At 46.2% G+C, this 15,181-nt stretch overlaps 1 protein-coding gene and 1 long non-coding RNA gene across 4 annotated transcripts in view; one reads left to right on the top strand and one right to left on the bottom strand.

Moving 5' to 3' along the window:
* Positions 1 to 791: 791 nt before the first annotated feature.
* LOC137446425 (uncharacterized) lies at positions 792 to 13,655 on the bottom strand. Of its 2 annotated transcripts, XR_010988646.1 has the most exons (4): positions 13,569 to 13,655; positions 11,847 to 11,889; positions 3,324 to 3,426; positions 792 to 2,060 (listed from the first exon to the last, which is right to left on the bottom strand). It is a non-coding gene; the product is annotated as an uncharacterized lncRNA (long non-coding RNA). The 2 variants fall into 2 exon arrangements; XR_010988647.1 differs by lacking the exon at positions 3,324 to 3,426 and having other exon boundaries at positions 792 to 2,041.
* TMEM260 (transmembrane protein 260) overlaps positions 13,356 to 15,181 on the top strand; it is a 40,510-nt gene continuing 38,684 nt past the window's right edge. For both annotated transcript variants that reach the window (XM_068149017.1, XM_068149018.1), the window contains exon 1: positions 13,356 to 13,481. In XM_068149017.1, the coding sequence (XP_068005118.1) occupies positions 13,364 to 13,481 (118 nt within the window). In that variant the 5' untranslated portion in view covers positions 13,356 to 13,363. The remainder of the gene's footprint in view (positions 13,482 to 15,181) is intronic.

Genomic DNA, 15,181 nt, shown 5'->3' with positions numbered 1-15,181 from the left:
AGGGAGGACCATCACCCTAGCTCTGTGCTCCAAAGCATGTTTTCTGGATATTCTGCCTGCCACATCAACCCCCCAGGTAAGCAATTAAAGGAGCTGCAGTAGGGTCAGCTGCCTGGTCTCTATCAATGTTGGAGAGCTGAAGCTGCTTTAAAATGACAATTTTGCCAAATTTGCAGGTCTTGTGCAAAAATCGGCCCTTTGTAGATATTGTCTTTGCTTCAGCACCCTGTTTGGGTTTTCCAAATTGTTCTGCAGAGTCTGGGCAAAGGAAATGAGTAAAGGGGGTTACCTTTGGAAACAACCCAGCCTGCCACAGTGGGAACGTGTGGCTGAGGAGGTCCTGCTGTTGGCAAGGAGGTGGTTGGCAGAGGCTGAGTGTGATGGAGAGGTGACAGACCTACTAGTGAGGACAAAGGTGCCAAGAACACTCCCTAACCACTGCCAAACCATCCTCGAGCCCTGGAGCTGACTGCTCATGAAGCAGATGTGTAGGGGAGCCCAGAGGGAGAGGAGGAATGCCACCATGGAGAGATGTACAAGAGGGAATGGGAATGAAGCCCAGGAACAGCATGTGGATGGGATGGGGGGAGAACTCACATCGGGTCAGAGCCCTTCTCCCTTTATCTTTGGGAGATTTGGGTAGCTTACTTTTATTTTAGTCCCTTACAACACATTTAGATAAAGCTGCTTTGGGCTGAGTGCTTCTTAGTGCTGGTCTCTGTTCTATTTAAACATAAATGTTTTAAAGTGCACAGATAGGTTTTTAACAGAGGAAAAATTGCATGTGAATTACATTTATTTCTTGTTGACCCACACAGCTCCAGCCGACACTTATCAACAGATTAACTTTCACTAAACTTTCCATGTAATATGTTTTAAAAACCCCCTTGAAGTACAGATTCTATTAGTTCCTGGCCTTATGTTTTAAGAGGAAGAAAGTGGCTTTACACTCCATGAAATGTGTTAATGCATGGATAGAAGCCCTCTTATCCTCCTGCTTACATTAGGTCCAATCAGGAGGACGGATTACATTTTTAATAATCTGACATTAGTATTAAAAGTAATATTTAAGGCATTAGTCTCCATAACTAGTGCAGTGTGTTCAGAGCTTTCTCTTTGTGTGTGTGTGTGTGTGTGGGCCTGGGTTAAAACATATGTTTATGAAACAATGCATTAGCCCAAACTGCCCAAATATATGGGGATAAATTGGGGCAGCAGATTACTGCTGACATCACTTTTTCAATTAGAGGCTAAGGGAAGATTTGATGGCCATTTTAAAACTGATTATGGAGGGCAGGGATTAGAGGCTGTTATAAACAGGTCTTACTCTCCTCCCAGCCTTGGCCTCCATGGAATTCAGGAGTGGATGTTGCTTTATGGGGGTGGAACAAGGCCAGTGTTGCTGGTGGCCACTGGCCATATATATGGATCACCTGTTACAGAATCATAGAATGGTTTGGGTTGGAAAGGTCATCTAGTTCCAACCCTTCTGCAATAGGCAGTGACACCTTCCACTTGAACCAGTTTGCTCAAGGTCCCGTCCACCCTGGCCTTGAACACCTCCAGTGATGGGGCATCCACAACCTTCCTGGGCAACCTGTTCCAGTGTCTCACCACCATCACTGTCAAGAATTTCTTCCTCATATCCAGTCTAAATTTACTCTCTCCCTACTTAAATCCATAGAATTAAAAATTAAATCATAGAATTGTTTAAGTTGGAAAATATCTCCACTATCATCAAGTCTAACTGTCAACACTATGGACACTAAGCTATGTTCCAAAGCACCACTCTCCCTGTCTTAGTCCTTCAGAAACATTGCATAGGAGAGCAGAAGAAACCTGAAGTCTTTGTCCCTAAAGTAAATGCTTTATTGGAAAGTCAAGTCTTCACAGCTGGTCTGGGAATTGGGTTATCTCTGTGAGTAAACACTGAATCTTGCTGATGTGGACCTTCTGTTGGGTTCTTCGTTATTGTCTCTGTCTCCATGTGTGATTCAAGGGATGTTTATGTCATCTCAAGCTCTACTGTCCCCTGCATCCCCTGGAAAAACAAAAAGAAGCTAGAAAAGAAACACGTAACATCAACAGGAGAAAATGGTATGTGTGGCCATCACCATGCCAAGAGTGAACTAGGATCTGCCACCCCAGGCAAATTCCTCCAGTGCTTAATTCCCTTCACTCAGGACTACTCACCTTACTTCTAGGTGTAGTTTATCTAATTACAGCTTTTAGCACTTCAGGCTCACTTCATCTTTGTCCGCTCAATTAATCGGCCTTCCACTGTCAGAAATCTTCTCCTCATGGGGTACTTACAGACCACGGTCAAGTTACCGCCTACCCTCTTCTCTGCTAAGCTGTAGATTGCTAAATGGAACTGCAAAGGGATATTTTTTGCACCCCTACTGGTGCTTACAGCAATTTTTAGACCTCTCCTATGTTTTAACATGTCTCCTTGGGAAGCCTAACTTGAGCCTAACTCTCCAGAACTGCTCCAATCAGTGCTGGACACAGATGTAACTCCACACCTGCTGTCTCTGGGGCAGATGCAATCCCTGTTTGCAAGAAGCCAAGGCCAAAATACTCCAGCTTTTCTTCCCTGGCTGCTGAGAGAGCATCCTCCCTTATTTTCACACACACCTTTCGCTCTCTTGAACAGCAAGACTCCCAGATTGCAGCAAGCCCCTGGCTTTTCCTCTGCCGATAGCAAACAATGCTTATCTTTGCAACATATGTGCAGTAACTGTCATTCTGTGGCAGAAGGGAACTCCACAAGCTATCCAGCCACTGCACCTGCCTGCTTGGACCGAATTCCCCTACTCATGTTTAGTTACTGGAGTTAAGCAGGTCCCGGGCTGGGAAACCAGCTGGGAAACCCAGTTATTACAGGCACAAACAAATGAGCGAGGGGCGGAGATGGGAGCCGCTCCTATGTGACCACAACTGAGGGAATTTGGCAGCGCGTGGTCCGGGCTCTTTATTTTCATTCCAGCCAGCCCATGATGGGAGAAATTCAAGTGAGCCAAAGGAGGTGGGATGCAGGATATCACCCACCCTCCAATCTGGACTTCTGACACATCTTGTCTGGAGTGCAGGATGAAGGCGGCGGTTCAAGGCAGCCATCCTGGACTCTGCAGATTGTCCTGCCTGTCTCCACCTCTGTTATGGTTTTTTTAACACCAAGGAGCCGTCTGAACAGTCTCTTTGTCTCCAGCCCCTAGGCAGAACGGCTGTTTCACAGGACCCTACTAACAGCCTCTCAGAGGTGTGATTTTGGCCAGGGCAGAGGAAGGGTCAGGTAAAGGGATGGGTAATGCAATGCTTACAGCATTTAATAGGCAGCTTCCTTTCCCAGAAGTGTTGTGGGTCCTCTCTGGGAAGAAGAAAGATGAGACCCCACAGATGCCTCCATCTTGCCCTTTGTATTGCCTAGAAAATAACAGGAACAACTGCCTGAACTCAGAACCTGAAGGGTTTTATCCACATGTAGAAAAATTAAATGGATTTAAAATGTTTTTACTTCTGGTGTTCTTTCCAGTTGGCTAGCTGCAGTGGACAAAAAAACCAGCCTAGATAAGCCAATAGCTATATGCATGAACAACCCATGGATATTACACTGCTTTCTGCAAAAGCTTTGTTTGGGAAGGTCAAGTCATATGGCATTATCTCCTATTTATGAGTGAAAAAATCCACCTAAAAATCAGTGGAAATAAGGGTGTAATTATCTGCTATATTGCAGAAGAATTATCTGTGCTGATTAAGCTGTCACTCGTTAGCTCATCATGCTTATCAAGTCACCAAACAGCAATGCCTCTGACCCCAGCAGTAATGATAGTGTGGAACATTTGGACCACCTTGGGTCAGGATTGCACCCATTTTGTCTTTTTTCCTGCTAATATCATGTGTAAATATATGCACAGCTGACCCTGCTAGAGAGTCCCCTTGTCCCCTGCCAGCAGCTTCAGTTCCTCCATGTTTCCTTTTGCAGTGTAAGTTCAGACAGATTTGTGGAAAGAGGGAGATTTTGTTTGCACCTAAATCTTTTTGTAGGATTTTCTTTAATGGCTTTAATGCCATCAGAAAACAGCAAAAGGCAAATTCTGCTTTTGGTTACACCAAACGGGGAGTAAATCGGCTGGAGGCAGTGAGGGATTCTGGATTTATCCCAAGTAAGGCAGATGCAGAGCTCAGTCCCCAGCACTTAGCTATTTTCTGCACCAGCAGTTCTGGCCTTTAAAAAATGAGATGCTTTTTTCTCATCTTGACTGTGAGGAGTCTGAGAATACCAGGTCACAGAAAGCAGAGGAGAAGTCTGAAGCTTCTAGAAAAGCCAACCATATCCTGGGTTGTATCAAGAGAAGTGTGGCCAGAAGGTTGAGACAGGTGATTCTCCCCCCCTACACCACTCTCATGAGACCCCACCTGGAGTACTGTGTCCAGTCCTGGAGCCCCTATGGCGAGAAAGATATGCTTGTGCTGGAGCGTGTCTGGAGAAAGGCCATGAGGACGATCAGAGGGCTGGAGCACATCTCCTATGAGGACAGGCTGAGAAAGTTGGGGTTGTTCAGTCTGGAGAACAGAAGGCTCCAAGGAGATCTTATTGTGGCCTTCTAGTACCTGAAGGGGACCTACAAGAAAGCTGGTGAGGGACTTTTTAGGGTGTTGGATAGTGATAGGACTAGGGGGAATGGATCAAAGCTAGAGAAGGGTAGCTTTTAATTAGACATTAGGAAGAAGTTCTTCACCATAAGGGTGGTGAGATGCTCACCAGCACAAGATGACTCTACCTCAAATCCAGGATAAGGCAGTGCCAAACTGAAAGTTTGCTGTTTCAATAGGGCCAGTCCGATGGACCCAATTCCCTCCCTGGAAGGCCTTATGATGATGCACTGGGACTCTGCCTTTGGTCCTCCTTTCATTTGTACAGCCTGCAGCTACTTATCACAGCTACCTTAGAGCCCCCAGCATCTTCATCAGCAAGTTTTTATTATAAAAATGTTCTGTAATTTATTTCCAGATCACCATCCACTCTAGGCATCAAGTGATACCTACAAAACCCAGCCATATGCATTTGGGTGAAGGCTCCTTTAATGCTCATGCCCTAGAGGGACATTTTGAAGTTCTGTGCTGGTGTTTTCTAGCTCTTGAGAGTCTGACATACAGAAACTGGTGCATACATCTGCTGCAGCCTCAGCAGAAAAAGCTCTGACAGCACCTGTGGCCTAGGTTTTATTTGAACCTGGACCCATACCTCAGGTTAGGTCATCCATCCTACAAGGTTACCAGATGATTTTCAGATACAAGCTTGAATCAAGGTTTGGGGCATACCAGGAGAGACCTGGGCTGTGTTTTAACATTTGCTCAGTTGTGCTTGAACAGAGTGTGCTTCCCTCATCTGTTTTTCTTTCACTCTTGGGCCCTGGATTCTTGTGGTGACATGCTACAGCTGTGGTCCAGCAGATAAATTGAATTTGAGGAATTTCCTACATCATCTTCCACATGGCAAGTAGCTTGAACATGGATTGCTTGTGCAGTACTCTGGCCACATGGGCACTGAGCAACTGGCAATGTGAATGGGCAAGTCATGTCTGGGTATACGCCAGCATTTAATCTGGATTTAATGTAATCCATTTAATCTGTTTCCTAGCCTGGCCTTCTACAGGAAATAGAGAGGAAGCCAAAATATCTTGCTTCTGTTTTTGTGCTTCCTGACCTCCAAGGAGACCAACTGCAGGACCTGTATAGACCTTGAAGCAAGTGGATGGAGTGTGTTCAGGAGCTTTTCTTGGAAGAGCATGTACAGAGGGCAGAGGCCTGCCTGAGCTCTGGGGATGCTGCTGTCACCCACAGATAGGAGTATGTTGGAGTTCAGCAGGTACCTCCCAGCCACCAGCATGCTGAAGGGAACACGGGTGAGGATTGGCAAAAGCTTGTTTTTTGATGCTATGGAGAATCTCACTCTCCCAGACTGAACTTTCTAGGACACTTATACTTAAGTGGTTCAGCCATTACTAAGAATATAAGATAAAAATGACTGTTTAGTTGCTTTGTAATAAAAACACTATCTCTAGGACTGCCACGCACTGGAGCATGAAGTACTAGGGCTAAGCCAGAGACCTGCCCCTTGTCAGCCAGGAAAAGCAAACCAGTGCACTCAACCAAACTAACTCAAAATTGTGCCGTTAGTCCCCTCCAAAACTTGGATTTATTTAATTAGAGCTCTCCAGGTTACATGAACTACCCCAGAAATGGCATGTTCTGCACACTGACACACCTCTAACAGACCTCACATCAGCAGGGCTATTTGTGTATGGGGAAAATGGGAGCTCCTTCCAAGTCTCCTGAAGGTTTAGTGGTATTGTCTCCCCAGAGTTCAAAGCTGCAGCATCTGTAAACTGCAATGCTAGGAGCAGGCAGCACTGCACAAACCAGCTGTAAGCACCTAGAAGGTACATGCCTGGTGATGGGGCATGAACCTCTTCTTTGTGGAGCAGTCTATGAAAGAAGAAAGTCCTTGGCTGAAGTATATCTTATACCAACTTCTGTCCTGCTGTTGTTAAGCATCCTCACGAGTTAATTCTGGTCACATATCAACACATCACAGTCATGGCCACTAACCTCATCTCTGCAGAATATCTTGGAAGAGGGAAAGTTCTTACTATAATCTTACCACAACAGGAGTAACACAATGACCTTATGGGAGAACACAAATTTTTGAACTGTGTCACTCCAGCAGTTTCCGACTAGGTTGAAAGACAACTTGTGGTAGCTGAACCGTTAGTAGCAGCACTCAGGGATTCATTCAATGCAAGACCACAAGGAAGATATGGAAGGGCCAGGTAAGAAGGCACTGGTAAAGCCAGGAAAGGAGACTGATTTTGGAGGGTGTAGTTCCTGTCCTGCTTGACACTCATTCTTTGCTCAAATTCCCCGAGTATGACCCTCACCTGATGTAATCTGACCACAGATTAATAAATGGGAATGAAACAAAGAGAGATGGATGTAATGTGAAAATTTTTCACCTAAATGAGTCATTGGATAAGCTTTACCAGAACTAAGAACACAGGTGAAGAAAGAAGAGTTTAAACCATTGGAGATCCCTGCAATACCATCTGCTGTTGCATGTCTTCAGCTACATACTGTGTTTGGATAATTCTTGGGCCAGGCCGTGAGTTTGGTCACCAAGGTTCAAGACAGCAATTGATTCATAGAATGGTTTAGGTTGGAAGAGAACTTAAAGATCATCTAGTTCCAACCCCCCTGCCATGGACAGGAACAGTTCCATTGGACTGCATTGCTCAGAGCCTAATATCCTACATCTGTAATTAAGAGAAAGATGAAAATCTTTGAAATGTGCTCTGTGGTCGTAAGATGTGTTCCCTTCTCGCAAATACTAATCACAGAGTAATTAAGCAGTTGGGGGATGAGGGCAATGGAGCCCTCATGTGGTGTATCAGCTGTATTCACGAGAAGATGGTCTCCAACAAAACTGTGGAGTCACTGTGCAGATCAGACACCAGACCTGACTCTGACAGCAAAGCATGTGGATAAATAAATAATATTAGTTTAAGGAAATCAGGTGTGAAAACACAGAGCTGACTGTCAGATTTCTGGGAACACCAGCTGAGACAAATGGGATCTGTGACTGCTCGGTGTGTCAGAAAATCAGCTGGAAGGCTAAGACTGCTGGAGGCAGGGACTGGAGGTCTTCTGCAAGACAAGAAAGCCTGTCTCGCAAAGTTGCAAAATCATGGGAAACAAGATCTACACAGGGACATCAGTTCAGCCTGTTTTCTTATTTGGGGGAGAAAAAGAAAGTGGTTTTTAAAACACTGAACAAGCTGTCCTGTGAGTGGTGGAACTGAGGCTGGTTTTCCAAGGATCTGAATCGACAAATTCTCCTAGCCCTCTGACCACAACCACCCTCAGTGTTCCCTTCCCCACACCAGATGACAGCCAACATAGTGCTAGCAGCTAGGCTGAGTAGACAGCCTGACCATCAGTCCTGGTGACAGCCACATTTCTCCTTTCTCCTCTCAGCTTTGCATAAAAGAGTTGTGACTGTAACAGCCATCTGTGACAGCCTCACCTTTCTTTTGAGTTTTGATGGGTTCACAAGGTACTAGGGATATCACAGCTGATGTACATGAAGCTGAGTCCCTTAAGTGGCCAGTGAGCATACACAGAGCCACCTTTGCGACATATGCAGGTCCCCATGTGTTTTCAGTGACCAGCCACATCCCAGCATGGCCTTGGTGGCCCATGCTGGGCCAAGCCCACAGCCTGGCTGGGTACAGCTGGAGGCAGCTCACTCCAGCAATACTGAGTTCAATCACAGACTGGGGCAGTAAGAGTCTGTGGTTTGGATCTTTCACTATTAAAAGGGGTCTGTAAGAAAGATGGGGACAGACTTTTTACCAGGGCCTGTTGTGGCAGGACAAATTTGGGATGGTTTAAACTAAAAGAGGGGAGGGTCAGCCTAGATGACAGGAAGATATATTTTACAGTGAGGGTGGTGAGATAATGGCCCAAGTTGCCCAGAGAGGTGGTAGATGCCCCCATCCCATGAAACATTCCAGGTCTGTTCGGATGGGGCTCTGAGCCACCTGATCTACCTGAAGGTGTCCCTGCTCACTGCAAGGGGGGGTTAGACCTTTAAAGGTCCCTTTAAAGCATTCTATGATCCTCACTGGACCAAATGTGTTTTTATTCTGCCTTATTCCACTAGTAATTCCCTCTGCACCATGTGAAATGGCCTCAAGTTGCCAGGGGAGGTTTAGGTGGGATATTAGGAAAAAATTCTTCACATAAAGGGTTGTCAAGACCTGTAATAGGCTGCCTAGGGAAGGGGTTGAATCATCATCCCTGGAGGTCATTAAAAGATGTGTAGATGTGTTGCTGAGGGACATGGTTTAGGAGTGGACTTGGTGGTGTTATGTTAATGGTTGGATTTGACAATCTGGAAGGTATACTCCAACCAAAGCCATTCTATGCCTAGCTACCTCAGCCATGTTACTGTAAATGTGGGATATGAGTCTAATCTTCCCTGCCCTGCAAAAAAACAAAACCCAAGAAGTCATAAAATGCAGCTTATTCAAGCCACTTAAGAAGAAATAAAAGTAGCATAATCTTCCTTTCTGTGCTTTGCAGGCAGGCATGTATCGCCAGTGGAAATACTGCCAAACTTCTTGTTTAAATATAGAAGCAGTGCTTATTTGTATTGTTAATGGTCCCCATGAGGACCTGCTTCCTTTACTCGAGGATGTTGTTTATGCAGAAGACCAGGCTGGCTACTTTGCCATTAAAATTCTGCACCAGCCCAGTGCTGACAATACTGAGGCTTTGCTAAATGTGTATACACGTAAGTTCATTAAATGGCTTCTGACTGTTGTTACACAAGTACAGCAGTTGAGTGCTTTCTGTATTAACCTTATCACCTGATGGGCAAAAGAAAAGGTTTAACTAAAGCTTAGGACTAATTGAACAGTATTTCAGTATTTTCTTATGTAAAACTGGTTCTGGTCTATTGTTTTTATTTATTTGCAATAACTGTGCTCATTCAAGTTTGTAATGACACTGCCATGGGTGAACAGAATTTGCTTTAAGTATTATTCTCCCTTTTCCTATCTCCTGCCTCCTCTAAACTGTGTCTCTCAGGAGAAAATCTGCAACAGAGCCTGGCAAAAGACAACTCTCTAAGTACACAGCCATTCTGGGGAGATATGTTCCCAATCTGTGTTTTTAAAATTACTTTAGAGGTTCCTGTTTATTTTCTCTGCATGCCTTGGGTATTTCCTGTCAGGCTGAGCACTGAGCATAGAGCCCACGGAGATAGGGGAGAATAAGCCTCTAGCTGAAAGGTGGGAGCATCTCACCATCAAGACACTGCACAAACCACGAGCAGTTTCTTTGCTTGGTTGCCACTAGAGTATGCTCTCGTGCTACAAGTTCCAGGGATATTTTTTTTTTTCATAAATCAATACATGCAGCACAAGACCATTTTCCAAATGCTTTCCACTTCCCCTAATGTGTGTGGTTTTTCCTAGGAAATATTTTTTGTTGTTGTTGCTCCTCAGCCCATCCTCAAGACGTTGAGAAAGCCCAGGGGATTGCTGTGTTTTGTTCTGCAACAAGGTGAATCGAGCTAGGGTTTAGACAACTCTTAACTTCCAGAGCATGAATGAAAACAGTCAAAAACTATCTGCTTGGCTCTGATAAAACCAAAAGAAGAAGGTCCACACATCCTTTTTGTCTTGGTCAGCCCCCTGGGTCATGCCTGGTGAAGGAGGGGGACTCAAATCTCATGAATTAAATAGATTTAAATAGATTTCTGCTCCCAAAAGAAAAATGTAAATCCACTCTCCAAAGCGTTTGCGCTGACATAAAGTGTGTCTGTAATCCTGGCCTTTGAAACGGTGGTAGTTATTCACTAAGATAAAGGCTGTTGTGAGCCTGCCCTAGCATATTACAGCAAAGCACTTTGTCACTGGCACCCTAAAAGTTCCCTGCATGACAAAGATATAAAACAACTTGCAGGACAATTAAAGAATAGTTTGTCCTTACCATATTATTACCAGCCATTCTTCTGCATTTTGATTAGTTGCCTTTAAATTGCTACCTCCCCCATCAATATAATTGTAATCAGTCACGGTTTAACATTTGTCTTTGGATGCCTTTTCCAAGTTACATACAAAGAAAGAAAAATACTGCAAAGAAAAAAGCCACACTTCGGATAAAAAGCCTCGCCACCAGCCCACTTTCACACACAGACTGCGCACTTTGCTGCTAAAATTACGTTTCAGCAGCCCCGACGGGTAGGGGAACAATGACCCCTCTCATTACCATAGTGACAATGGCTGGCGGAGGATTGCAACATATCTTTTTCTTCTCCCCGATGAACCTCAGCCAATAACAGCAGAAACCTGCCAACAAGTTGAGTATATTGAAGCTCACTTGGTCACCGCAGAGCCAAGCCGTTGCCTTCTGGATGGAAGGCAGCCACGTGGGCCCAGCTGTTATTCAGCCACCGTTTATACCCTCAAATACCAGTTCCTTCAAGCAACCCCATTAACTTCTGAGCTGGTTGCAACTTCAGCTTCTCTTGCCATGTCTCTGCTGGAGAGAACACACTCTTTTTACACATTCTCTGGCTGGAGAGTTCCCTTAATACCTTTCCCTGAATTCCTTCAATACCTTTCCCATTTTTGTCTTGTGCCCTTCAGAGGTTTTGTGCTGGCTCTTTCATAAGGGTCCTTCAGCACCATCTTCTCCAGTCCCCAGAACATGATGCGTGGTTTTTCAGTCATGTGAACCCTCAATCCTGCTCTATTTTTCTTTTTTTTTTCTTTTTTTTTTTTTTTTAATATATATGCAAACCTAATTTTTTAACATCTCCACTTAGATCTAATCCATGAGGCTGTTTATTATCCTAGTTACCCTCTTTTATATCTTTTTCATTTGTATTCAAAAGCCTCTCTTTAATCTGTCTCAATTCTCCAGGTATGGCCTCGCCGCTCTTTTGTACAATCCCATAATGATTTCCATGGATGTGTTTTAGTCTTCTATCGATAGGTCTCAGGATGCTATTTGCCTTCCTTAACTACTCCCACAGCGGGAATCACTGCTTTTAATATTCTGTATGCTGACACCTTCAATCCTTTTCTCCACCAGCATCTTGTGTAACCCCCATTCAGGGCATAGATCTTTATTACCTCTGTACTGATACACTTGTTCGTGGAGCTGAGAGGCAGTTAAAGTGCGGTGAGGAGGGCTGGGCTGGTGCCCTAGGGCTGAGCCTTGCACCCCACCCACCTCCCATCCTGCTGGCACCAGCTCTGGGAGCCACTCACCTGGTTCTGTAGTAGCTGAGTGGGCAGAAGGTGCTGAACCAGGCTGTCAAAGGAAGAAAGAAATGAATGATCATCAAAAGATCCTAGGTCTAATGAAAAAAAAAATAAATAATTGCTGAAAGACCACAGGTCTAGCAAAACATGGGGATAAGAAAAGCCTTGAAAGAAGATGAGTATGTCTTGCTAAACAGACCATATAAATGTGGCAAAATAAGCAGGTTTAGTGGTTATAGACCACTAAATATAAATGAATATGTATTAAATGGGAATTAGCCTGAGATGTGTAAATGGTGACAAATTTATATGATGCTCACTGAGGTAAACCTAGCATGCCCATAGTATGGAAATAATTGTCCTCCTGGGCTCGGCACTGGTGAGGCTGGGTGAAGCTGCACCTTATTTGGTTCAGTTTTGGACCCCTCACTACAAGAAAGACATTGAGGTGCTGGAGGATGCTCAGAAAAGAGCAATAAAGCTCGTGAAAGGTCTGGAGACCATGTCTTGCAAGGAGTGGCTGAGGGAACTGGAGTTGTTTAGCCTGGAGGAGGCTGAGGGTCTCCATCGTTGCTCTCTACAACTACCTGAAAGGAGGTTGTAAAGTGGGGAAGGTGCTCTTTTGTTCCATGTAACAATACAATGATTGAAAGTAGCCGCAAGTTGCACCAGGGGAGGTTTAGGCTGGGTATCAGGAACATTTTCTGTACTGAAAGAGTGATCAGGCATTGGAGCAGGCGGCTCAGGGAGGTGCTGAAGTCACCATCTCCGGTGACGTTCAAGAAACGTGTAGACATGGCACTTCGGCACATGGTTTAGGGTGCATGTGGTGCTGGGTTGAGGGTGGACTTGATAATCATAGAAGCCTGTTCCAACTTTAAAGATTCTGTATTTTCCATTTGCTTAAAAAATCGGAATACGGCAGCTGTGTATACCGGTGCACACCGGCCCAGCGACCCCATCTGAGGAAGCAGGCAGGGGTAGCCAGAACGCATTTTAAAACGGTGTTTCAGGACGCCTCGGGCTTGGCCCAAGCCAAGCCCACGGGCACAGAGACATCGTCGCCTCCCTTCGTGACAAACTCCCGTGTTCCTTCTCTGCCCACCCGGCCTGGGAGCCACGAACCTCCCATGACACCCAGAAACGTCAGGCCAAAACCTCCTGCACCTGCAGCACTGAAAAAATCCCGAAATCAACTCTCCCCACTCTTGCCGAGGGCCTCGCTTCGCTCCCCTCCCTCTCCGTCTGTACCACTTCCTCCCGGCAGGGGGTTATAGGTGCGAGTGAACAGGAGGCCACATTGGCTTTCCTCACCGGGGCCACAGCCCTCTCTGTTCCATGTCTGAGAACCTTTAATAACGGGCGGTCCCGGGAGCTAGCCCCGAGGGCAGCAGGGAAGGCGAGTGGGTTGGGGGTGGGCCAGGACTGTTTCCCCCTGCGGGGGCAGCGGAGTGGTACGACCCACCCGCCCCTCGCCGCCCAACCCGGAAGTGGTGGCGGCGGCGGCGGCGGTGGCGGCGCACATGGGCGCTGGATCTGGGAGTAGGGTGGGTGGTGCTGCCGCCGCCGGGGCGCTTGGCGCTGCCGTGGCGGCTCTCTACACGGCCACGCTGCCACCCGCTCTGCCCGGCGGGGATGCCGGTAACGTACCCAGCGCCGCCAGCCCGCCCGCGAACAGGGGAGGGGCGGCGGGGCGTCCTATGGGGCCGGGATATGGGGTCAACTCACCGGCGAGGTGGCACCAGAGGGAGCCCCTCCTCGTTGAGACTGGTGCATCGCGGACACCTTTCGGGAAAGAGGGGTGGGCACTTAGGCGCTGGCGCATCAGAGTCACCGTATAGGGATGCTCCTCCTATAGGGCTGATGCGTCGTTGTCACCCCATAGGACTTCTTGTCAATAGAGGCTGGTGCGTTGTTGTCATTGCTGGCATCCTATAGGGTTTCTTCACCACAGAGGCTCATGCATTGCTGTCTTCCCACAGGGCTGCTGTAAATCCTGCAAGGTTTCTTCTCCATAGGGGTGTGTTCATTACTGTCACCCCATTGGGTTTCTACTGCTGCTTAGGGGCTGGTGTATTGCTGTTATGCCATGGGGTTGCTGTCATGCCATTGGGTTTCTTCCCCATAGGGGCTGGTGCATTGCTGTCTTCCCATGGGGTTGCTGACTCCATGGGGGGTGGTGTGTTGTCACCCCATATCACTGGTAATTCCAAAGGGGCTAATGTGTTGTCACCCAGTGGGGGTTTTGTCATCCTGTGGGGTTGCAAACTATAGAACTTGGTGCATTGCTGTCATCTCATAGGGTTGCTCATCTGGTAAGGTTGCACCCCACCATAGGCACTGGTGCATGACAGTCGTTCTATGGGGTGCTCACCCCGTTAGGGTTGGTGCATTTGAACCTCACCATAGTTTCAGTGTGCCCTATAGGATCTGGTGCATCATGGACATCCTTTATTGGAACACATATCCCTTGGGGCTGGGGCATTGCTGTCCCTCCATGGGATCTTGCACCTCTGGAGCTTATCCCCTTGGGGTCAGGGCCATCTGACCTGATCCTCTCCCTATGTCTGTTGGTTTTGCAGTGGATAGTTTGCCTCTATCTGAACCTTTCAGCAAAGGATTTAGTCAGGGGCCCTGGGGACAGCTGGTGGCATCAGAAGGCAGATGTGCCATCCTTCCAGATGTGGGATCATCGTAAGGTCTTTTACAACCTAAATGGTTCTATGATTGAGGTTTGGGCCTTTGCTTTCTCTGGCCTGGGCAGCTGCAGCAACGGGATCTCTGGATCCGCCTGTCTGAAGGTGCAACTTGCCAACAGTGACAGACTGTTTGATGTTTTGTGTTTTGTGCTGCTGATCCCACCAAGCAGGACAAAATTCTCCCTTTTGGTCCTTCTGCAGTTTTCTTGGTTTAATCTGTTCTTGCTTTAGAAATACCTTCTGCAGTAATCTTGGATTCAGGAATAGGAGGGCTTGGATTCTCTAGTGGGTGTTTTGATTGTTTTATTATTTTTTAATGAAGTAAATGCTCATCATGCTTTCTTCTTTTTGTATCCCAGAAGAGCATTGAGTGAGTCTTTTAAACTCTGTCTCTTAGGCATCACTGGTTTTCAATATGAGCAGTGCATAAAATTCCTTATAAATAAATGGGTTTTTAATGGATCCATGTATTTTAAAGCTTCAGTACACATGGAGGCAGACACACACATGTTTTAATTACAACTCTTTAAAATCTGCCGTTAGTTTTTGTTTGGGTTAAGTGAAAGACAGTGCTGCTTGTTAAAAGAAGGATGGATTTTGTCTAGCTAGGTTTAAAGCAGTGTGTGTTTGGCACAGCTCTTC

This window comes from Melanerpes formicivorus, unplaced genomic scaffold, assembly GCF_026170545.1.
Source record: "Melanerpes formicivorus ecotype bairdi unplaced genomic scaffold, bMelFor1.0.p_v2 SCAF_17, whole genome shotgun sequence".
NCBI classification, from domain to species: Eukaryota; Metazoa; Chordata; class Aves; order Piciformes; family Picidae; genus Melanerpes; species Melanerpes formicivorus.
Note: the sequence above shows the minus strand (reverse complement) of the source record. Positions and strands in the feature narration are given on the sequence as shown.